Here is a 26,191-nt window from a genome sequence, read left to right as displayed (position 1 = left end):
ATTAGACATTAGAACACAATTAGAAAATAAGTTCCCGTACTGCTGTTAAAATAAAGAACAAAATTGCGGTTTGAAAAAATAAAAAATTTGTTTATATTAACTAAATAATTTTGTTTGATACATTTTAAACAAATTGTTTGTTATTACAAAACATTTTTCCTGGTGAAGATTTCAAAATCTTCAACAGGAAACGCCGAGGATGACACGAATGTATCAGACTCATTTCGAAGGGATAACTTAGTCCGATTTGAATAGACGTCGAGAAAGCTGGCAGAAGTTAACGGGAATCGATATTTTTATTCACGCCGTTCATATCGCCTTCATTTGATATTTGCGGCTCGAATTCACTTTCACCACCGGCCACTAATCTCAGCTTCACCGTTCCTTTTACATTTTACGGGATAGCTCTCTACCCGTGCACATACCGTATACACACGATTCACTAATCACGTTTTATAAATATATCGATAATGTACCTCGATTTGCATGTTCGGTATTTTAAGCTGATATTCGTAGATCTCATACTTAAGATCGTCATAAATACAAAATCTCGAAACTTTATACAATCATTTCATTTTGATTGGATGACATCTTATGATGATCTTGATTATGAGATTGTTTTAAGTACGATTTTAAGAAGCTGTATGATCATTTCTTTATTCAGATTTTTTAAAAATATTTCTAGAATGTTCGGAAAACGTTAGTATATTCTAAAAAAAAGTTTTAACGATGTTCTTTGGATAAAATGTCATTAACTAGATGGAATCTTAAGATCATTTATAATTAAACTTGACTCAGTCAATACAATTATGCATTCGCTATAATATATAATAGCTGTAAGTTTCAGTATCACATTTTATATAACGTGAAAATTGCAGCAATATTGTAGTTATATTATAATTTTGCTCTTTTTTAAAAGTAACGACTATGATATATTTATGTCATTTTATAATTAACTACTTTTTTATAACGTTTATATAGTTTCTATATATATTGAAGCATCACAACACTTGTTATGTAAATAATGTGTAGCATTTACATATTTATATTACATAAAAAAGCAACAGATTCTACTATTATGATATAGATGTTTATGATACAAACATCACGAAATATTTGTTATATAAAGTATTATTCTCAAATTGTATAACAATTACAAATTGTGTTCAAGAAAACTCTTGAATATAAGATTGAACTATAAAAATACTGTTCTTTTTTTATTATTATTTTAATTTAACGTAATAGCTGCAAAAAATACTAATAACAGACATTTTCGAAGAGACGTCTCGTAAAAGTCATTGTGAAATCACCATTTCCCAGTCGACATTGAGCATCAGTTACATTATATCAATGTTAAAATTTTACACTCAGTAATGTAAATGTAATGTAACAATATGTGTTATAGTGTAAAATTTTAACATAAATGTAATGTAATTAATATTCAGTGGCAACATATTGATGATCTTACGTATTTTATTTTTTGCCGAATACTCTTTAAGTTTGATTGCATTTATATGTCTCTTAAATTATTGATAAAAGAAACATGATCTGTGAATCAAAGTATTAGTTATTCATGTAGAAAAATCTTTTACAGCTTTGGAGGCCGCCATCGCGTCCTCTAGTCCTGATCCACGATACCACTCGTTAAAGAGTCGAGTTATCGGCGACCAGTCCTGGTTGCCAATACTAACCGCCTACTCGTTCGTCAGGGGCGGTCCTACCTCTATGATCCAGGAACGTACAAATAACAAATTAAAAACTCTACTACGCTATGGAAATTAATTTGTATATATATTTTACATAATTATGATATTACACAATATGTAAATATATATATATACACATACAAAGATATGTATTAAACTATTTTTTATACTGTACATAATAGAGTATGGTAAATAAATATTATAAAATTGTAATATTGTATTTAATTCAATATTTTACGTTTTAACTTAATTAATTTAATATTATGATAATTAATTAATGTATTAGAAAATAAATTTGATTTTCAAATAAAGACAAATTATATTAAAAAGAAAAGAGAAGGAAAAGAAAAATTATAAAGAATCTCTTTGATTCTTACAGCACACATAAGTTTTTCTTTTATAAAATATCCTAAAAACATTATTTATTTGTATGTATATCTTCTCTTGCTCATTTTTATTAATTTAACGTTATTTCTTTGCATAGTTATTGTCATTTGTTACTATTATATTTTTCTTAATATTCTCAGATTAATATTTAAAAATTATAAAGATTGGTAAATAACTTTCGTTCAATCTTGCGATTCCGTTTTTGCGGAATTGTCACAGAGAGATCACTAAGACAACAACAAAATTATACATATTTACGTACTGCAAATGAAGAGGAAGAAATCGATGTCAGATGAAAAGAGAGAAAGAGTCGACGTTGGATATTGAGACGCGGGGAGTGGGATCGAGCTCGTTACGGGCCTGGGAGGCGGTGAGCTCGCTAGAGAGACGACTCGGGACGACGACTGGTATGGGCCAGACAAACAGACTGGCACTGGCATCGCGAGAGTCGCCAGGAGTCACCCGCGGTGACCCATGGTCACTTACGGCCACCGACGACAGACGTTCGCGCTGGTTCCCCAGCTGTACAGCAGCGTTGACAGACGCTCAATTACATCTAGCAAGATCATCCGGATCGCGATCTTGGAGTCTCCGATCCTGACAAGCGCGATTCCTCATCGCGTCAACAATTGGCAGTCAATCCTGACGTTTATCAGTTCTGCGAGCATCGTGCTCCGGCGATGGAGAATATTTTAAAGTGATGAGTAGTGACAAAGTTTTCGAAAAAGTGTTTGATCGAAATAGTCTGAAAAACTTTCCTCATTTTATTTTTTATTACAGATTAACAATTGATTTTTTAAATAAAGAGTTGGAGTAGTTGTAGCATTTGACACTGTGTCTTGTGTCGCGAGTGAAGAGAAAAAAAATCGTCATAAATACGTTAAAGTATGATGATTAGAGTTATACTTAATAGTTATACTTAAAACTGAACTTGGTGGAATTGATTTGCGACGTAAACTCGAGCTGTTTTTGAAAAAAAAGTGACGGTACCGTAAGAGTGTGATCGACAGAAACGCGCGGCGTATTAACAGAGAGAACGCGATGCACGGCAAATTTTCCACTTCCCTCATCGAAGTCGTTGAATCCCGGCACAATCGTAGCGATATAGAATCTTTGGCACGCGCCGAGAGGTACGACGATCGTTGCCACCAAGATTTTCATGGTACCTGCAGGCGAAACAGCGGAGCAAGTCACAGCACGAGGTCACCAAGTTAAGGACACTCGAGGACGAAGAGCGCTGTCCGTAGTTATATGTGTGTGCGTATGTGCGCTCGCGCACGCACGCGATGTCCATTCGTGACGACGAAACTGCAACGCGCGCAATTGCCGTGCCGGGAGCATCGTTGATCCAGATCACCGTTCACCAGGATCCGCATCGATCAGGTTCACCGTTATTCAAGAATCTCGACCGTCGCTTTGCGATGGGCTCATCAAGTCCTTAGATTTTCAAACGCTTAGACTGCAAGAAACTTCTGAATGTCCAGCTATTAAACTTGGATACTTTCAATCGACTTGAAAGTGACCCTCGAATCGATGACACCTGAATAGTTCCAGAACTTTCGAGCTGTCGCTCAAGTAATAACGAAGATACACGCGCGTCTGTGGCGTTGAAGAATCGAATGCGGCAGAGGAGAAAGGTGAAGAGCCTCCCTTCTTTTGCAGGTAAATGAGTAGAAGAAAGCGAGGAGAAGAAAAGAAGAAAAAATTTGCGAGACGAGGAAGAGAAGTCTGTTCAGTGATTACGGCACGAGTCGAAGTATCTTGCTGAGTTAAAGGGGAGAGAGGAAAAGAGAAGCCGACAGGAAGAAGGGCGGGGTATCGAAAAGGGAAATAGAGAAGAAAAGGACGTTGCGATTAAAAGATACCGGTCCCCTCTTCGACATTATCATGATGGCTCAACCCCTCTTCAGCCTATTGATCCTTGTAGCGATCCTCGGCGATTTCATCATCAGTAGCGCCGAGAGGATGAGCGGTTTATACGTAGACAACGGCTTCGATCAGACGGTGGTCCACCGTGTAGTCAGCCAGCGTGAGAAACGCGAGGTGGAACACGAGATCCTGAATTTACTGGGACTGCCGGATCGTCCGCGGAACACTATCAACAGGCCCCCTCAAGTTAAAAGATCGGCGCCCAAGTTCCTGCTGGATATCTACAAGAACGCCCTCGGCGAGGGCGAGGACGAGGATGAGAAGCCCGTGATGCATCGTCACAAAGCCGGAGAATTCGATCTTAGTGGTCAAGATCTGAGAGCGATTGATCAAAGCGATGTCATCATGACTTTTGCTGCCCACAGTGAGTTTGAAAAAAAATCACATAAAATTCAATATTTATATACTGAAAGTAACGCAGAACGAAACTGATAGAGTCATCGATCAATTTAAAGGCATTCTTTTTCGTAGCTTGAATGTCAATTGTTTCTTAACCCTTTGTTTCTTAACTTAAACGCATCAATGGGTCTGAAAGATCTTGTACAAAATTTCACACTTGTTATGTAAAAAGAATGATAAAAGGTCCCCTCCAACTCGATCGAGTTAGAAGGGAAAAGTCTCCACGATCACGACCTCTAATAGCACACTTCATCCAGGGGACGTCCCAGGGACGTTCTTTGAATGTCCTACGAGCGTCCTTGGAGATCTGTGCTGTTAGGAACGTTGAGCAGCTTCAGAACTTAATTAGAATTCAAATAGCACAGAAATAAACTTTTTGTCATATTCTCCTTGTTAAATAATAATACTTTTTAAAGGAAATGGCAATGTCATAATTTGTTTTTAAAAGTATCACTCTAAACACGTTCCCTCCTTAAAACTTTCTTTGATGTAAACACATAATTTAATTTAAAAAATAGATTTTTTACAGATCACTTAATGGTTTTTCCTAATTAACTTTACAAATAGATCATTTTTCGGTAATGTCGTTTATACTGTTACATTTCTGAGACTCTAAACTGTTATTTAAAAAAAATTGTTGAAAAATATTGAATTGGAACCAAAGTTATAATTTCTCAAAGTTGCACAAGCATCCTAGATCTATGTGCTGTGTTTACGTTTGGCGAAAATAATGTGTTCAAAAATTATTTAAATCTTATAGAAAGTTTTTCTTTATAAATTTTTGCTTTATTAATTTAAATGACAACGTTATTTAAATTAATAAAATTATATGTGTAATTACTCGCGACTATCCTGGCTCTTATCAGCATTTTTAATAATTCTTTTACTTGACTCCTCAGAACCTTATCTAAATCATTAGTTTATATATTTATGTTATTTTATTATATAATTATCTAATATATCTTATCTTGTTTTTATATATTTATATTATATAATTATATAGTCGCGGCTTTTATGTGAATTAAATTAATACTTCATGTAAGCAGAGAATAACATTATTTCAAGACGCTAAAATTTATAATGACATTGTTTAATTTTAAATTAAATTTTATCTTTTCCGCATTTTACTTTGAAGTTTAAGTGCACTCCAAAATTTACCAAGATATTGCAAGATATTGGAAAAAAGATCAAATCAGATCGAAATAAAATCAGCGCTAAATTAATCGAAAAATCGAAGCATTGATTAAGAAATCTTTTATAGGATACATATTTAATTTAAATAAATATCTTCTTTTAATCTCTATTTAGATCAAGATGTAAAGTATAAAGTAATTTATTCAATGCTTGTGTAGTATGTGAATACTGTTTCGGGAAAAGTGTTATTGCATCTAATATGAATATTCATGAAAAGTTGTGCAAATTCAATGTGAAAGTATAAAAAAAGGAAAGCTCTTGAATTATCTTCCTTTTTTTTAGAAAAATAAATATGATTGCATCTGCGACGGACGTTCGGTTGATTTAGCGATTTATCTTCCGCAAGAGGTCTTTTCAACGCTCCGTTAGTTTTCCAAACGCTAAAACACAGCGCATCTCTCTTTGCGATCTCCGAATTCCTCGTGCCAAGTAGTCTTAAGAAATTTTCTAGCGGCAGTCTTTTGACAAGAAAAACTAAAGCACAGAAATACTTTTCCTTCTTGAGCACGTTCCTAAGGTGTGAAATCACGAGATGGAATGTGAAGCATACGTAACGAATTCTCGAAAATCGCAAGATATGAGTTCAATACTACCGTGTCATCGTCGTATCGAGGAATCTGTAATTTGAATTAAAAAATTCGCTAAATTCGATGAAAAATCTAAGAATCCCCATTCTTCCTTCTTTCTTCTTTGCTCATCGGAAACCCGTTACTGCCTTCTTCTTTCCCCTCTCTATTTCTCGTTTTCTCTGCGTGTTCGGTTTTCTATTTTGCTGTCCTCGCGTCGAGGGAACGGTGAGGAATGTTCTAGGCTGTTCGACGCGAAATGCGGCGTGCATATAAATTGATAGTTATAACTACAAGTGACATCCGCTATAGGTGTGTGACAATGAGAGTGCAAAACGAAGACAAGGATTGAAGAAACGTAGAAACAGGACGGAAACGTAGGATTGAGATCAGACAAACAAGAACAGAAGGGTTGATTCTGTGTGTTTCAATCGCTACGGGTTATATACTCGCATGGACCTGGCTTAGGCTATACATCTTATATACAAAGTGTGCTCTCTTTCATTCTTTCTCTTTCTCTTCCTCTCTCCCCGATGTCCTCCTATCGCCATGTTTCATGGGATACCCCCCTGGGAAAGACGAGTCAATAAGCATCTCTCTTTCCTCGCGCGCGAAGCCACGGGCAGGTTAAAATGTCTCAACTTGGGGGCCCGGGCTCGTCCCCCTCCGTCCTTTTGCCTTTTTTTCCTCTCTGCTCCTTCTTCACGCGGACAGCGGGACGGCCGGTTGCCCGAAGGGAGACGCGCGGCTACGAATTATGAAGATTAGGATGCTGGATCGTGGAGATGGATGGATCCGCGGCGGAACTGAATGTAACGGATCCATGTGACCGGGGCGATTTCTTTTGCATGATGTCGATGCCCATCTGAACTTTCCGCTCCGTCTTTCCATTCATTCGTAATATGTGAATGTGTATCAATTCTTCTCACACTCCTCCTCCTCCTCTCTCTCTATCTCTCTCTCTCTATTTCTCTGTTAAGATATTGAGTCTTAATTGACATCATGTCGCGTCTGATTGCTGGATACATGATGGCACATTCTTATAAAAGATTACATATTTTTTCTTTTTCCTTTTTACTAAGAACCGTATTTAAAATGTAATCGTAATTTTGCTGTATCTCAAGAATTCAGAAAATGCACGGTAAGACTTATCCTACCCTTTTCTCGTCGTGCGTGTACCAACGCACGCATACATACGTGTAAAGAAGACGCGAAGAGGGAGGCGATGGGAAGGTACAGCGCGGCGGCGGCGGCGTAAAAAACAAAAACGCGGCTCGCCACAGAACGCTCCACGGACGGTCCCAAAAGCTATTTGGGACCACCCCGAGAGCCGAGGAGGCCCGGCAATCTGGTACCGTTGGAATGCGACCGTCGGAACGAAAAAACAAAACAAATTTTTATGTCTCCCCTCCCCACCACCCCTCACCTCGCGTCCTTGCTCAGATCTAAAGCCGCCCACTTCAGTGGAGGCATTAGGCATTACTTAGAGCCCCCCTGAGTCTACTGCGAAGGAAGGGTACGTCTCCCCTACCGCCCTTCTTTCGCTCGCAAGGCGGCGATCACTTTGACGGTAAGAAAGAGCTCGATTTCACGCTGCGAATTGTCCACGGTTCATTTCTAAAGGCCTCCTTGGAGAATTCAAGTGGGTTCACCAAGGGTCCCATTATCGACTCGGGTTCTTGAGAGAAATTTCGTTTTGCGATAACGGAACACGTTATCTTTTCGTTGAAGAAAAGGACTAATTGGCCTGCCGTCGTAGATCTCATAGAATGGTTCGAACTCTGAGTCATAGGTTTTAAAACTTACGCCGATAATCTAAGTTGACCATTCATACAATTATTTTAGAAATAAACTGTATTAAGTAGAATTCTCCTGTCAGAACAAACAATTTTTCAAGATGCATGTATAAAAAATTGTTAAACATGCTAAATATACCTCTCTTGAGACTTTGCATTTGCCCTGCATTGAATCTTTTTTGGATCGTTATCTCTATCTAGTTATCTTAAGCAAACAATAGTATGATCATACCTATTTCAGTATAATAGTCCAAAAGATTTTAGAATACTTACGTTTAATGAAACTTAAAATCCTAAAATCGAACATGGTTACATGGGATATATAGTTTTTGCTGCATTATTATTATGAACGGCCACTCAGAATGATGCTCGAACTGATCGCAAACTTGTAATTTAAAATAGATCATCACGTCCCCGGGGTGAGACACGAACGTGGGAAGAGACTCTGGTTCGACGTGTCTGACATACCACCTGAAGAATATATGATCGGCGCTGAGCTTAGACTGTATCACAGCACACACGTGAAGAATCGGAAAAACCATGGCTCCCATACGATCACGGCATACAGAGTATTGAATATTGAGAATGGGTAAGGATAGTGATTTATTTTCTATTTTAGAATAACCTGTTTCTATACTTGTAAGTAAACACGCGTTGGTGTATTTAGACGAATTTAAGAATTGTTAGATAACGCAAAAATCTGGAAAATATAGAGAGTGAGAATTATAGAACACCTTTGCGTTGCGATAATAAGGTCGAAACGAAAGACGGTACTCGTTCTTCGCCTGTTTTTGTGCCAAGGACGCCTAGATTAGACCAATTTCATGTTTCTTCGGGCATCCTTCGCGGTTTTTGACATCGTCATCGTACCCCTAATTAGGAGATCCTTAATCCTTCGCCGAAAGAGTCTCAGGCATTTGTTCTACCTGGAACATAGGGAGAAAAACCGAATATTCTGCCAAACGCTCTCTTTCGTATACCTTCGACTATTCCATCTTTCTCGTTCGTATATCCTTGTTGAGAGAACAAGAAACATTTAGCTCCTTTTCATTGTTGTGTTGCAAGATTTATCAATCCGTCGGTTTTTGAAAACAATGGTGCACGAATAATATGCGGAGCGGATAAACGAATAATCCAAAATATATTGCGATACAGATATAACCGTTAGTCACAGAGCCACCGGCAAGGACCATCTCGCTCCCGGTGGGAACTGAATCGTAAAAAGGAAAGCGTGGTGAGTTAATCCGAGGGCAAACCTCTTCCACGCCGGCGGTAAATGGCGACGGTCTGTCTAGAGACGCTCTATCTAATGAACGTGCCGCTTCGTCCTACAAACCGTGAGTCACGAGACGCACCGTCGCCGCTAATGGCTGTCGTAACTGTGCTTTTAAGTACACTTTTAAACGCCCATTCTGTTAATTCGAAAAGAATTTCCCGTTTTTACAGATCGTTGCTTCATCCGGCATTCCTCAATACTCGAATCATTCGGGCCCCTAATTGTCTCTCAAGTTCGAATGCCTGAAGAGTGAATAATCCGTGACCGAAAATTTCTTAGATTCCAGTCAACTGCTTTTTCGGACAGCGTTGGGCTCAAAAATGATTAAACGATAAATTTGTAAGACTACAAACTAATCCTTCTCTGAAATTTCGCTTCGAAGATTTAAAGAGAGACATCCGCTTCTGAGGAAGCTTAGTGTAATCAGCCTCAGGCACACACTGGACTTCTAACACATCAGATACGAAGAGGTTCAGTCATTTCAGTTATCCGAAGTTTAGATCTTTTGCAAGTTCGGCCACCTAGTATGGGTGCTCTTTAGCCTTCTGATTTACTACCGGGCGATTGAGGAATGACAGCCGACTGCGCGTTTCGCATCGTCCCTGCGTGTTTCTTCTCCCCCTCTCCCCCATCCTCCCCCTCCCGAGACTTTTGGCACTGGCGACCTGAGCCTGACCGATATACAGGCCCCGACAGGAAACGCTATTCCGTAAATTGAGGTAAATTAGCCATGGAGACGGGCTAACAGGCTCTCCTCGCGTGTTTCTTCGTCTCTGCTGCCTACGCAGTTGCGCTTAGTCTCTGCGTCTCTCTTCTCACCCTTCTTGCCGGTTCTTTCGACTCTTTCCATCAAAGTCAAACTATGCATGACGCATCCTCCACCTCCTTCTTTCTCTCCCCCTGCCTCTTCTTCGTCGCGAGACAAGCTGGCGACTCGTTGCTTTCGTAATAAAACCTCTTCGCGGTACATCGTTATGAATATGAATACGGAATTCCAATAGTAAACGTTGACAAGTATTCTTGAAGTGAGAAAAGTTGCATTTGCGGTTGAAACGATAGGATTGAGCGCATGAAATTAAAGCAGTTTCGAGAATTCTAAACATTTTTAAAGTACTTTTGATTTAGAAATAGAATCCTTCTGTTCTCATTTATAGTAATTGTTTTTTTAATAAACATTTATATTTAATAATTATTTGTATATTCAAATTTCCAGTAAAAACTTAAAAAAACAAATATTAATATATACATTTTTCTAAGATGCAAATGGATAACTTTTTTTTTATTAGTCAAAATTTTGATTATTTTATCCACTAAAATATTAGGCTGGCACAAAAATTTTATGCAAACATCTAAACATCTGACTAATCTAAGAAATATTCAAACACTACAAACTTTTGTTCCAACCCAATACGTTGTGTAGCTAATTTAATCGAATTTTGTGTTCGCCAAATTAGCAAATCGATTTCGTTTGATCTCGGTTTCATCGGGCAGGAAACCATCGACGCTCGCTCCCTTCGGAGGAACACAGGAATCTCACAGCCCGTTCAATTACGATAATCGGTTTGCGGAAAAACGATAAGAGTCAGATGCTGCAAAGATCATTTTCTTAATGAACAATGATCGGCGTGTTTCCTCCGTCGAGGCTTCTATTGATACGCGGCACGCGCGGCTTCGCGATTAATTAGAAATTACAATACGAAGAATCACGACAAAGCATTCATGTCATACAACACGTCGTGCGTGACGATCGGTGTTGTTGAGCGTACAGCACTAGCTTTCCGTGTTTGCGTGCACAATCTATTATTTCATACTAAACAAGAATACCTGTTGTTGCACCGTCATGTGTATAATGCGTGCTCGTGTATGTGACGATTTTATAGTATAATCGAGAACAAAATATGCATTTCTTAAACAAATATGTTAAAGAAATTTTATAATATGTATAAATATATATAATTATACAACATATTAATATATAGTATATAATTATATATATTTATATATGTATATTATAAAAATTTTGTAGAATTTAATTGCAATTTTATTTCTTGTAAAAAACCAAGTAAAACAAATAAAAATGTTAATTGTTTTTTTATTGATTTTATTTGGTTTTGTTGCGAGAAAAATATTGCAATCAGATTCTACAAAGATTTATATACATATAACTATTTATATAAATTTATATTTAACTATGATATTTATATATAATTTAATGTAGGCAATTTTGTTTCATTTTCTCGGTTATTATTTTATATAAAATATATAATACTAAAATTATTTTTATTATTTTTTAATTTTTTTTATTACTTTTTCTGAGTGTTCAGCAATAGATGGAAGAAAATTTAGAAAGTGATTCTAGATGATAAAATAAGAGAATAAAATAACAAAACTTGCAATGGGAACTTTGTTTTTAATTATCAATGTTTAAAGTATGCATTGAAATATTTATAATTAGAAAACAAAGTATTTATATTTATTATGCTTGATTTTCTTATTATAGCCTTAAATTTTCTCCCACCTATGTTGCTTAAAAGATGTTCTAGGACATATTTTAGACAAATTTATTTTCAAACGTATTTTCAATTTAAGGAATTTCTGTTACATATGGATATCTGCGTTTGAAGAAACAGTTTTTTCGAGCCATTTATTTCCATTTTTGTGACGAAATCAATCTTCGTCGAATTGCCTCTTCGAATGATTTAAAGAAAGGAAATTTCAATCAAGCTAATTTTCAAAAGAAGCTACTAATTATCGTAATTTTTTAATTGAAGGTTAAATATTTTTTGCGATCACGTCTTAAAATAACATTCGAAAGGCATGAATTCAAGTGAACCACGAATTAGAAAATTAATGACAATGATCGATAAATTCGTACTTATTTCTATATTGTTTGTCGCATCTGGAAATGTAATTGCAGAGTTACAACTCTTTCTTTCTCTCTCTCTCTCTCTCATTTCAATTTCAGGACTCGGGAATTACAGTACGTTGATGCCATAAATGTTACGAGCAGCAAAGAAGGCTGGCTGACATTGAACATCAGCAAGGCTCTTGATCACTGGGTGAACAACCCGGACGGAAATCGAGGGCTGTATCTCTCTGTGCATCCTGCTGATCGTTCAGGTAAGCGCTTTATCTTTTCTACTTTTCTTCCATTGTTTTCGTCTCTAAGGACACAGCAGCAAAAAGAACAGCTGCTACTTATTCATTCAATGTTTGAATAGAGTTTTACTTTGAATCGTGTTAGTCCTGCACAAAAATGAGCATCGTAGCTTCTGAAACATTATTGAAATGTAAAAAGAAAACATTGTCATAAAAAGAAGAAAAGACAGAACGATCAAAGCAAGAACTTTAAACATTTGCGAGTTAAATCGCAATCTCTCATATTCATCCAAACTTCTCGGCCCGACTTCTTAGGAATAGCATGCTAAATATAGAGCGGCTTCCAGTTTGATAATAAACACATTCGATGTTTATCGAAATCGGGTCGCGGGCAAAGTATGAGGGAACTAAAACTTTAATTCTTGGTTATCCGAAAGCGCTTCTACGTCTATTCTATCTTCTGAGGCAACGAAAGAGATAATAATTGAAACAATTGCGATTCTCCATCGACTATATACGAGAAGCCAAATCTGATGAAATCCGCTTTAAATTTCTTAATTTTAATATTGGAACGTGTAATTAAATTTAAATTTTTATCGATTTTCTCTACCTTTTATTTATAGAATCGATCAATTTGGCTTGCGAAAGAGCCACATAATATTTTTTAAAAATTAGTAGATTTCCAATACTTTATTTTGATTAGAGGAGCGTATCTTTGGTTCCATTGACTGCCTGGGTGTTACGTGTATTTGTTTCTTCAATGTGCTACACCTGTTCAGCGCTCTCACCGCCATACCTTTGTGTTAAAGCGTGTGTGCGTGACACGAAAGATTAGTAGCAAGTTAACAGTTCTCGAATCTCGAATCTCTTCCTACTTTTTCTGTGTTTGTGATTTATAGAGAGATAGATGGCTCAACATCTTAACGCAATTTAAACTAACGAAAAATTACATTTCGTGGAATCGAAGATCAAGGTATTTCCTTAATATATTGTAAAATTAAATTTTTTACTAATTGAAGTCATTAGTCAAAGACTTTATACATTGAAATCAATATTACAAGTTTACAAGGTTTAGAAATGAGACGTCAAAATTATTAGATACAAATTTCAAAATAACAACTTGAAGGTTTCTTAGAAATTTTACCTGCACGTTGATTTTGTCGCGTTTTAAGTTTAGTATCTAACTTTTACGAGATTTTTCTTAACATTTTTTTATGTCTTTTTTTTTACAAATTCATGCAATTACCATTATATTGAAAAAACGCAAAAAATCTATTGCTTTTAAATTATATTTTTTCGTTCCCTTAATTTTGTTCATGATTAACTGTCATATCTTATTATCATTCGGGCTACATCATCTGCGATGGCGTCGCCTTGTCTTCCCACGCTGAAATATACTTATGAATGCGAGATGTGCTTACGTTATATTCAAGAAGATAACACTCTTGAGTAGGACAAGAAAGAGAAAGACAGAAAGAGTGGTGAAGACCAAACAAGAGTTCTTTTATTTTAATGAAATGTAAATATATATGTATATATAATTACATATAAAATATGTCCATATGTTTTCTTTCTCTTTGTATATACAGGAAGTAATTAGAAAAATAATTCTTACATTGTTTTTTTCATAAAAATTAAGTTTGAGAAAATGAGAAAATATTGATTATAATATAATCATATATAACAATGTATAAAGTTGTATAAAATTATATGTATTTATGTATGAAAATATTGTATCATAATTTTACTTTTTGTAAAGGAAAACAATACATAAATTATTTTTCTAATTATTTTTTAATTTTCATTATTTTTTTATCTAATAAAAAGAAATTATCACAAAAGAAAGCAAACCTATATGGACATAAATATAAATTATATATTTTTATTTAATTATATATGTATTTACAAATTTTTTTGCCGGGAAGAAAAAGAAATACGAAGAATATAAGATTAGATTTTATCATTGAATTTCTAAACGGAATGATCAATAGTAGAATTCTTCTGGTTGCTAGATTATCAAGATCGGAATTCTTGATTGATTTGGTAATACAAACATAGCTGTCATATCGAGGATTATAATCGAGCAACCCAGGTAGAATACAGAGTCATAAGAACATCATAATGACGTCATTATAACTTTATTTGTCGCTTATAAGTCAATAAATCTTACTCTTGTGACATCATTATGATGTCATAGAATAACAAATGAGTGACTTTTGATATTATTACGATTTCTGCGTTCTACCTGGGAAGTCATAAGACAGTGATTGCTTAGATGTAATGTGAAAGTATTTGAATGTGGAAATAAGACAAATCTTTATTTTTGAAAAGGGGCTTTTTTGTTTTTAAATTATTCAAATTATTAAAACATCTTCATCTCGGTTAAAGCATATTAATACGATCTGTTTTTAAAGGCACATTCTGTATAATAATTATAATACAATGTTGTGATGAGTAATTGAATATCAATAAAAATATCAATATAAATGTCATTTCAAACGTACAAATAATGTGTGCGTTCAAGCATGTCTATACATATATAGTACATGTGTGGTTTGTTGTTCGCCGCGCCTAGATTATTTCATTACTTGCTTTCTTTCTCTCTCATCTGACTTCTCTCTTCTTTCCTCTGTCTCGCTCTTCAGAACGCGCAACCGGTTTACCTTTGATCGTTCAATATAAAACGCAAGATCAGAGAGTCACATGCCTCTCACGAATCTTTACGCCTGATTCTTGCCTCTCTCTCTCTTTCTCTCTCTCTCTCTCTCTCTCTCCTCTCTTTCTATCTATCTATCAATCTATCTGTCTTTCTCTTTTTTCTCTCGCCGCTTGTTTCTTCTGTGAGAAACTCCAAGGATACCCCGCCCATGTATCTAAATATAAACTATTCTTAAATATATAAATCGACAATAATTATACATTCTTTAATCACATCAGTTTCTTCAAGCACACGAATAAAAGAGCCAGCACTTCGGAGGTAGTTCTTTATTGAAGTGTGAATGATATGACATATAATACATGGAAACAAAAATATAATTGAGAGCTGCGTTTTAAGAGATGAGACATCAACAATATAATATTGTACTTGATTATTTCGGCAAAATTGTGAGCTTAAAAGTTTATTTTCGACACATTTGTAGTACTAATTAAAAGTGATGTTCATCTCATCGCAGTTTTGCAAGTATCAAATAATAAATCTCTCTTCAGTTTTCGTGTCTAATTCATTTTGCGCGAAGAACATGTGCGAAGCTAAACGAATATGGACGGATACTTCTTTAATGGAGGGTATGAATGAGCTTTCCACACTCAAGGGGTGGAATTCCACACTCAGAATTCGGGGTGTTATTTTTAAAAAATTCAATTTTTGTCAAATTTCAAGAAATTTTGAGTGATTTGACCAAAAAAAATTAATTTGATTAATTAGTGTTACAAGCTACAACACGTACAGCAAAAGATAAAATATTTGTATTAATGAAATACAATTATCCTCCCCCTTCCACTTGGATGAGACACTCCACATTCAGACAAGTCAAAAAAGTCTCTATCATTGAAAAATTTTGTTACTCCTTTACATCCATACAGTTTTATAGTTCTAGTTCTGTAGTTTACTATCGCAACAATGAAATCGAACCCGAGTCTTCTCATCTTTTCTTCTTTTTCTCTTCTGTTTTATCCCATAAAGAGAGCATTAAATATTGCAACAATATATAGAAATATTGTAGAATATTGCAAACGTTGCTGCAACATTGCTGGAATATGATGTAATATTTTGTGTTGTACTGGTATTCTGCTCAAGTCTGCTATCTCACTGAATTCATATTACGAAAGGAGATCGCGAGTGATCCCGACGACGTTCACTGAATGTAATCGCTTTTAATTTACAGCTGCGAACAGATCGGCGGCAGATCGCGTGTCCGCTTTCGAAAACCATAATTACGTTCCCTTATGCGGTTATACGTGTGTATGAAGGTATATAAGCGTAGATTTAAGGATGTATCACCCATATAATCCCTACAAAATAAATAATATTGAAACTGGAAATGTGTTAATATACTTTAAACAAACCATATAAAAGTTGTGTGAAAAACATAACATTTATATTTAATAACACACTTTCTAATTTATTTACTTTACTTGTTATTAAAAATATGATTACTTAAAAACATTGACACAAATCTTAATTGTTTGTACAAGTACTTTAAGTATTCAAGATGAATCGTGTAAAATTTTATTGCGATTCTAAGCTTACAATAGTTGTTCTGTAAATAAATTAAAAAATAAATTTTATTTATTTATGAAACAACTATCTCTGCATTGTAATAAAAATTTTACATAAATCACTTTGAAGATCTATGTCCATTTTTTCTAAAATTAGAAAAAATAAAGAGTAAATTAAATCGAGATTAAAATTAATTTAATTAAAGTGCTTAATAAATATTTAAAAAATCATATTTTTATCGTTATTTCTATTAGAGCAGATTTCTACTTTTTATTGAAATAATTTTTTACCCAGATAGAAAATCGCCGCCAAAATTTTTGTATTAGTTTTCAATTGTAACATAAAATTTTTTTATTATTTTTTTCATTATTTTAAAATATGCGTAATACATCCTGCCATCGTCGCACCAGCCACCTGGTCCGCGTCTCCAGCTCCGATGCCGGAACGAATGGGGAGGATGACAGAATTACTTGACACAGAACTTGAATACGTCGCCTCACGTAGAGGCGTGCACTGTGCGCGAGTGGTTGTGCCGCGAGCCTGGCGCATTCCTCAGGAGCAGCGCAAAGTGCAACAACTGCGGCGGCAGGTGTCCGCCGCAATCACGGCAAATGCGCATTCCGGTCAATTTACTAGCTTTCTCGGACTCGCGCACACGGTGTGCGCTTACGCTGCCGCGCACGGACACTTCGTGCGCGAGCGCCTGGATTATTTGCATACGATCGCGCGCCGCGACGAGGCCTCTCCTAAGCCTCGAGATCGCCGATTTGCATTCCCAATCTCACTCGCGATCCCGATCGAGATTTATCGCGAAACTCTATCCTTTCCTCTCTCAAGTTTCCATTCTTCGAAAGAGATTAAAAGATCGCGAGTGATATACACTCATGACAAAAGTATTAAATTTTAAGATATTTAAATGTGTTCTTGCTTTCGTTTTTTTCCTATAATAATTATTTTAGTTTTAAGTGTGTTTCGTTTTAAGCTAAAATTTGTTTACACCAATATATTATAGATGGACTTTTCTTATTCCTAGAACCAGAAGAAATAGAAAATAAATTAATCAAGTTTAAAATTAATATCGATGTAAGTGGATCTGAAACATTTAAAGCTATATTAAAAACGTTTTATATCGATTTCCATAAATGCATATTTATTTTAATCTCGGTAACTTATTCTCTTCACTGTTTTATTTTTTATAACAGAAAAATAACTAGAAAATTCGTAGTAACTCTCTAGTCAAGATAAAGAATAAATTATAAACCAAGATCAAAAAATTATTCTGCAAAGTTATATACATTGATGGAAACGGATATTATACTGAGAGAAAAGATGGTCGCAATTACCATAATTTAGCTGTAATTTATAGTCATTTTCAGTGCAAACTGTATATTTATTATGATTTTAACCATGAAAATTAAAGCTGTTAGTTATTATTACCAAATAAATTGCTATAGGTAAGTAAGCATATATTTAAAAAATAGTTATATTTACTATAATTGCGTGTACTATGTAAAAATGTTTATTTTGCTTTTATCATCCATTTGATATTTTATTATATTGATGTTTAAAATTATTACAATTTGTAGTAAATTTTTATCATAACCGATAAAACTATAAACAAGAAGTTATTATTACTAACACTGTGGCAGTTAATTACTATAAAAATGTTGCTCCTAATTATAATTCTTTTACCATGCAATTATAATCAGAAGTACTAAACACTTTTCTCTCAGTGTAGTGTTTTAAATTTAATTTAAAACTGAAACATTTTTAAGCGCTTAAAAAAAAGAGATAACAAATAAAACGTTTTAATATGTTCAAATTAAACACTTCTTCAGTAACTGTAATTGTGGGAAGAAAATTTGGATAAATGCGAGTGTGATAAACTCTTTAACAATTGATGTAATAAAATTGCAATGAAGAAATTAAAGGATTCGAAATTTCGATCGTGAAATCGAAAGTAACGGATGAGTATGCGCGTTTGTTTGATAAACTCAAATCGCTTGAACGGATAAAAATTTCGTGAACATCTCCAAATTCTCTCAGCGCGGTCCTGGAATTTTCCAGAGTAATTAAAAACGAGGCGACTGAAACGCGCGTTGGAAGTGAATGTCTGAGATAAGCCGGCTTGACTTTGCGCCGAGATTCTTGAGCGTTCAATATTCATGAAGGTTGACTATTAATAATCCCGAGAGACGTAGACCATTCTAATAAACACGTATACCCGATACATTCTACTTACGGAACAGAGATTCAAAATATGTAAGCGGGAGTCTCCTGTTTTCGCAACACGATTTTCGCGGAACGTCTCTAGCGCGTCAAGAGTAACGATGCATCGATATTTCTAGCGGATTTCGACGTATTTTTCTTCTTTTGCATTCTCTATTGTTTCTTCCTCCATGTTATATGTGGCTCTTGCGTACTTTGTTATTTTATTAGTCCGTATTGTTTTATTTGATCGCGTCTCTATATTATACTTTGATTTGAAAAAATGTTCCTACTATTGCTGCTATCAGTTGAGAACTAGTTAGCGTTAACCGTTCATTCTTGATTGACGTATTGTAGCGCACGAAGTGAGACCGGAGGATATCGGCATTGTAGGATTCCGGGGTGATCCAGATAAGCAACCCTTCATAGTGGGCTATTTCAAGAGTTCGGGCGTAAGGGAGTCCAAGGTCCGACAGAAACGCGACGCCAAGAGGAAGAAGAAGAGCGATGCCCTTAGTTACGATTACCGAAATAATCCTTACACTGGTAAGTCCGCACATATGATATCGCAATCTCAATTTAAATTATATGCAGGATGTATTAAACCATCCGTATCATTTTTTTTCTCGTGAATAAATGATTATCGAGAATTGGGAAAGATATTTTTATTATCGAAACTTTTCTGAATTATCTAATGGCATTTTGGTTTTCTGGAAATTACTGGAAGTATGGTAAATCTGTATAAAGCTTGAAATTTTTAATTGGAATAGGGTGTCATTAAACTGGTCTTTCAAAAATACTTTAAACATATGCTCGTGTGTATGTAAACTCGCATTTATTCTTTAACATTTTTTTTTGTTGATCAATGCGTTATCTTTACGGTTGATATAGTCTAATACACCTTGTATATCTATATTTTAATCCAAGATGATCCCTAAGTATTCTGAACGATTTTAAGGAATATGATTCCTCATATTAATTCACGGACGAAAACTTCATATTACCGTATATCAAAACGGCTTCATAAAAAAAATGTTAAACTTAAAGGAAGAACTTTTTTTCTTTTTGTCAAACGTTTTAAAAACTACTGTAGTTATTTTCATAAAACTTTATGCATTCAAGTTTCAAGGACGCTGAAAATTCATCTTTTCGGGCCACACATTATTTTTTTATTTATTCAAAGATAAACCTAGATAAGCGGGTACTTTTTTACAAAGAAAAGATAGGCTATCGATTTTTGTAAATTTGAAAATTTGTTATGGGTTAAATCAGCACAAAAAGGATCTTTTAATAATTCGAGTGGTTTTGAATATAAACTTTTGGTCTTGAGTTAATGTCAAAACTCATAAAATCTTTCAGAAAACATTTAAAGACCGCCTATAATTAATTTAAATATAAAAGAAACAGAAGAGAAAAGGAGAGAATATGTGTTTTAGTCAAATAAAATATAAAACTTTATTTCTTCTTTTTTTTCTTTCTTTTCTGTTTCTTCTCTCAATGGCTGTGTTCGTTTTAAAGCTCACAGTGCTCACACACTTGTAAGTGTTATTTGCCCTTCTTTAATATTTGACAATAAACGACAAGAATGAAATAATGCTACAGTGAGCGTCAAAGCAAACGCAGCCATGAATCGGCAAAATTCAAAAAAAAAGAAAAAAAGACAACATATGTGCAATGACAAAAGATATGTTTCCGCAGATCCTGGAGCGCAGTATTCACGAACTTGCAAGATTCAAACATTATATGTCAGTTTTCGCGATTTGCAGTGGCAGGTGAGTTATTAATCGTCTTAAAGCTTGCCTGTGGTTCCTCATAACGCGCGGCGGTCGTATCAGATTACGGTGTCACAGGCGAGAGGAATCGTATGTTTTCTACGAATCCGACTACGTATGCTTTGAGGGACCAGAGGCGTCTCAGTTCATACCGTGTGTCGCATCTCATAATTTATTTTGTTATACAGGATTGGATTATCGCACCGGATGGATATGACGCGTATTACTGCAGCGGGGAGTGCAACTTTCCGTTGAACGCTCATATGAATGCGACTAATCATGCGATAGTCCAAACTCTAGTGCATTTAGTGAGTCCTGGAAAAGTGCCCAAGCCGTGCTGCGCGCCCACTAAGCTTTCAGCCATTTCGGTCTTGTATTTCTTGGATGAGAGCAATGTCATCTTGAAGAAATACAAGAATATGGTTGTTAAGAGTTGCGGCTGTCATTAGACTGTTCTTCCCGTTCAACTGATGATGGAATGAAAAAAAGAAAAACAGCACTCTTTGGTCCCGAGACCAACTGAGCCAGGCAACAATTTAATAATTGAATAAACAATATTTTCTCACTGCTTTCTGAATTCTATTATTCAGATTTAGGATCTGTCAAAACTATAAAGTTATAATTTTTGAAGAACTGAAGCAGAGAAGCTGGGATGAAGGTAATGTTGAAGGAAATATTCTTTAAAAAATCAATAAGTATTGACGAAACATGAAAAAATATTATATGTATTGGAGTTTTATCATTTTTACATGTCAAAATGATAATAAATAACGTCAGCTTGCTACCTGGGCTGTATATATATATTCTTTATATCGATATTGAAAATTTTTATACTATGTATTGTACAAACGGTATTATTGATGCCTTTCCACTGGAGTTTCTTGAGTAAGAGTTTGGATACTCTCTAACATTTTCGAACTATTATAATATTTTTTAAAAGTGTTTAAAACAATTTACTAAAAGATACAAAAGTGGTTTGTGTAAGTCGAAAGCGAATATCCTCTTAATATAAAAATGAATTTTGTTTGAATAGTTTGCAAAAATTTATTTATTATTAACCCTCAGCGTACAATTATATGGGTTCTTATGCAAATAAATAAGATCTTTTTTAACAGGGATATAACGTTAACATGAAATGCATTCATATGCTTGCAAATATTACCATTATAGATATTTTTATCACGGATACCACATCGTGCCAAGCTCCTGTCATATTGTCATAAAAACTTTATCAACATGCTGTCAAATACAGGCAGCAAATTGATGAAAACAGTTGCTATTATGTTTGCTATCATTCGAACATTCATTGAGTATCACGAAGCGATACTATTAAGACGCTGTCAACTTATCATCAAGTTTATAATTTACGTGAGAGCAGCATTTCACACATAATTAGAAAGCAACTTGTCTCTATTATAGTTTGTCGACATTTGTTGCTGATAGCAACAGATGTCGATAAATGGCTGATAGCATCATGACAGTATCTTGAACTCATTTGACTATCTGGATAAAAAAGACTATAAATGTTTATATTTTTCACCTCTAAATTTTTTTCAAAAAAAAATGAATCCCACGTGATAACAAAACTCAAATTTGGAAGAAAATCTTGCAATTTGACAATTTTGCAATATGGATATTTAGATACGATATATCTGATTGGAGGAAATCAACTTCGAGTGGAAAGGAATCAGCATTTTGTATACTACACGAGAGTGTGCGGACTTTAGATGATCTGATTCGTTAATGTTAAATGTTTAACTCATAATTCAGAAATTTTTATAGTTTTAATGTTTTGATATTAGGAGTTTTGCAAAATAATCTCAGAAATCTATATTCAAGCGTTGTTATGATCTTTATGAACCACCTTGTATATTTAATTCTATTTCATTTATATAAAGTATTAGTTATAATGATTTTAGCACTTAGAATGATGGAATCAGTCAAACAAATTCTAGAGTTAATTACAACACGCGAAATAAGTAACGTGAATTCAGTCCAGTAATAAATAAAGCTTTAAAACGTTTACCATAACGTTGTCGTAGCTCAAACCACAGCATTTTTGTGTAGCACAGCTACTACCACAAACATTATTGTGACGTTTTGAGAAAGTTGTAGCACCAAAGTGGGTCAATATTTTTAGGCTTTGAAAACATCGCTACCATTTCACTGCACAACAATTTTGCTGTGAAAAAAGTTATTATACCATGTCACAACAATGGCAGTTTGAATAAACGACTTAATAAGCATAGACTAAAGTTTTAATTAATATATAATAAAAGTTAAATTTTAATTTTAAAGTTACGTAAAAATATTAAAAAGAGAATTTAAAAAGTTGTTTTGCTTCAACTGAGATTAAATTCCTGAGCCTGAGAACTTTGCCTCACGAAACTTAGATCAAAATTAAGGATAAACTAATCATTGCAAATTATTACAATGCATTATTACAATTCATTGTACATATTATATAAGTATATATATTAGCGCAAATTTATAAGTACACTGATTACTACACGTAGCAGCGGGATTCTGTAACTCTTAACGACAGTATTGGTATTGTTGTGTTGTCATTGCTCAGATATGGTAAAAAAACTGCGCTATAATACTGATACCGATACTATCGTCAAGAATTACAGGAACCGCTACAGAGCCATAAGTAATAATTTTAAAGTCGCATAAATTAACACATAAATCCACTTGATCATAACTGATACGTGCTAAATTTAATATAAAACTAACAGATATGTTTTTGCTGTGACATAGAAATTACAGTCAGATTACAGCTGTTCTGGTTATATTTTAATTTCTATACATATGCTATAATGATTTACGTGCACGTGTATGATATGATGATAAACTTCCCCTGATGCATGGCGCGTATATACATATGTAATACAATATGTTGATCACGACATGATAATCTGGAACGCAATAAATTGATTATCGTTTCGTGCTGTGTGGTGAAAAAAAACAGAAATTAAAATGTTTATAATTGCAGACTGCGATTAGTTTTGGTTCTTTTGATAGCTGCTACAGCGACTTGTAAAGCTGAAATAGCTATGGTTACATTTTGACTTTTTTATTAGCTGTCACAGCGGTTGTATAGCTGTTAATACAGCTGAAATAACAGTGGCTGCATTCACACTTTTTCATCCACTGTCACAGCAGCTGTGTAGTTATTAATACAGCAAAAATAGCTATAGCTTTTATTTATTTTTTTTTATTAGCCGTTGTAGCAATTGTACAGCTATTAAAGAACTAAAATTGTTGTGGCTGCTTTTTAACTTTTTATTAGCTGTTATAGTGCTTTTGAAATTAAAAGTCCTATTTGATAGTAAATGCTATTTGGTAGTCTTTACTGTCAAATAGCTGTAATTAAGATTGGCAAAACGTTGTGTCAGCAATATTTTTGCTGTTGCAGCGAATGTAGCCAGACTGTGTTATTTGGAAAGTAATAAAAACATTAAAAACTCGAATTTTTTTAAATATGTTTGAATCTAAGTATTCAGCTATATTGTATTGATGTTATATTCGCTATTCCATAATTTCTTCGTCACAGATACAATAATCAAACGTCTGTATTGTGAAATCGTTAGAAATAACAGTTCCAACAGTATTTTTATTGTAAAGCTCTGTCATCAATCTTATTTTAATGTGGCATAAAATGAAAATATTGTGATTCTTTTCCTTGCTCGCTTTTTCACGTAGACGTCACATGGCAATGACGTCTGAGTATTAATTATTATTAATGATTATTATTAGTAGAGTATTCTAGTCTGGAGATGTTTTTTGGATCGATTTTTGGGAATTAAAATAATAAAAAGCAAATAATGTTGGGATTTAGAGCATGTATTTATTTGTACTTTAAATACATATGTATAATTCAACAAATTTTTTTATCAAAATTAGTCGATACATGCAATATCTTTTTTTATCAAAATTGCAAAATTTAAGCAAAGTTCGTATTTCAAATTTTCAAAGGTCATTTCTTAAAAATTATTTTCTCTTCTTAATTTTATACGGAATATTAACAGTTTTGCAGCAGTTTTTCAGATAAAAAACAAATTGGATCGTTTATTTCAAATGTCTAGGATCGACATAATTTATGTTGCAGGTACAACACGATTGTGCGCAGTGATCTGTAACTCTTACATTGACGCAAATCACTTTAAAATATTTGAACAAATTACTTAAGAAATTACTTAAAGTATAAATAAACACGTATGCGTTCATTAATTATATACCAGTTGCAGCAGCTGTTACGTAAGATATTGCATATAACTGTTTACTAATACGTTCAGTGTTTTTGTAATGAAGAGTATTCTAAGAATGTTCAATAAAAAAGGATGTTTATGTGCTGTCTGGGATATGTAAATTACTATCCACATAGCATTGAATACAGCTTCCATTAACATTTCAGAAGCATTGTAGCATTGTAAGTTGCAATGTAACATTTCAGAGACAAATAATATCAATATTTACATGTATTAAAAAGCGCGTTGAGTATGCTCTGATATGCATGTAACTTCATGTTTATATTTTAAACGTGTTTTAATATATGCCAGTGTAATATATGTAAAATCCTGAAAATTTTATAATCTTTATCTACAACATTGCTGAAATATTTCGATGAAATGTTGATATTGTATGTTTCTGAAATATATTTTTATGTCTTTATTTATTTTCCCAAAATTTGACTTCAAAAACAAGTCTTTAGACTACACTCAAAAAGGAAACACTTCTTTTTGAAGTGTGCAATACCCTGTAAGAGAGCAGCGTGCAAGAGATGAGATCGCAGTTAGCAAAGGAATTCAATTGGATGCACCAGCACACGTTGGTGCACATTAAACCCGTCGTATATAAATCGTGAAGATATCAGTTTAATATAAATGCAAAAGGGTTAAACTGCGAAATTCTCATTATGCTTTTCTGTACTGCTTGATAAAGTATATATTTGAGATATTTACATTTTACTTTTACATTTACATGTACAACGGTTTTAATGTGGACCAGTACGTACTAGTGCAGTCTACTTCGTTATAACAATAAGATATTTCAGTGTATGGATATTCAATCATAATTATGAGTTTGACAGATGTCAGACTTCGCAAATTAACACAGAAATAGTACAAAAAAGCTGTTTCTGTATTAAGATTTTATAGGTAAATTGATTTAATTTTTGCTAAAAAGAAATCAGTACTTTCTTGGTAGTACGAACAATTACCAAATAGTTTTGTATTTATAGCATATAAGCTGTGAGCGCGTAGGTGTATTCAAACGTAAGTGGCGTAAGTTATTAATAAAGAAACTCGTTAGCGCGTATTAGTCATGTAAGCATGTATAAAAACGAATAATTACTCCTGTAATTTGTAAGTTTTGTATATCACCATTGTAAATATATTCTCTTGTATATACTTCCTATGTTTCTGTACTTTAATTATATTCTATGCATAAAGACAAATAAATTTTAAAAATGTGGAAACATTAAATGAAATACGTATTTTTTATATCTTACCTTTTAATCAAACTACACAGTAAAAAGTTTCAAGTTAAATTTAACACAGTTTATATATTCCACATGAATTTTTATGTTAATTCATTATAACACATGAATATCTAGACTTAGAAAGTAACATAAGTATT

The 26,191-nt window shown here is 34.0% G+C and overlaps 1 protein-coding gene across 1 annotated transcript; it reads left to right on the top strand.

The window, feature by feature from the left end:
• Nucleotides 1-2,530: 2,530 nt before the first annotated feature.
• On the top strand, nucleotides 2,531-26,037 carry LOC105199160 (protein 60A). The gene is made up of 6 exons (XM_011166124.3): nucleotides 2,531-4,386; nucleotides 8,380-8,566; nucleotides 12,219-12,373; nucleotides 19,137-19,325; nucleotides 20,478-20,551; nucleotides 20,740-26,037. The coding sequence occupies exons 1-6, from the start codon at nucleotides 3,981-3,983 to the stop codon at nucleotides 20,998-21,000; spliced, it is 1,272 nt and encodes a 423-aa protein (XP_011164426.1). The 5' UTR covers nucleotides 2,531-3,980; the 3' UTR covers nucleotides 21,001-26,037.
• The last annotated feature ends 154 nt before the right edge of the window (nucleotides 26,038-26,191 follow it).

This window comes from Solenopsis invicta, chromosome 13 (assembly GCF_016802725.1).
Source record: "Solenopsis invicta isolate M01_SB chromosome 13, UNIL_Sinv_3.0, whole genome shotgun sequence".
In the NCBI taxonomy this organism is placed as follows: Eukaryota; Metazoa; Arthropoda; class Insecta; order Hymenoptera; family Formicidae; genus Solenopsis; species Solenopsis invicta.
Note: the sequence above shows the minus strand (reverse complement) of the source record. Positions and strands in the feature narration are given on the sequence as shown.

Coding starts and splice junctions, on each gene's coding strand:
- LOC105199160 (XM_011166124.3), top strand. CDS start 3,981: ATGATGGCTCAACCCCTCTTCAGCCTATTGATCCTTGTAGCGATCCTC. Junction 4,387..8,379: donor CATGACTTTTGCTGCCCACA/GTGAGTTTGAAA, acceptor AATTTAAAATAG/ATCATCACGTCCCCGGGGTG. Junction 20,552..20,739: donor TTCGCGATTTGCAGTGGCAG/GTGAGTTATTAA, acceptor TTTGTTATACAG/GATTGGATTATCGCACCGGA.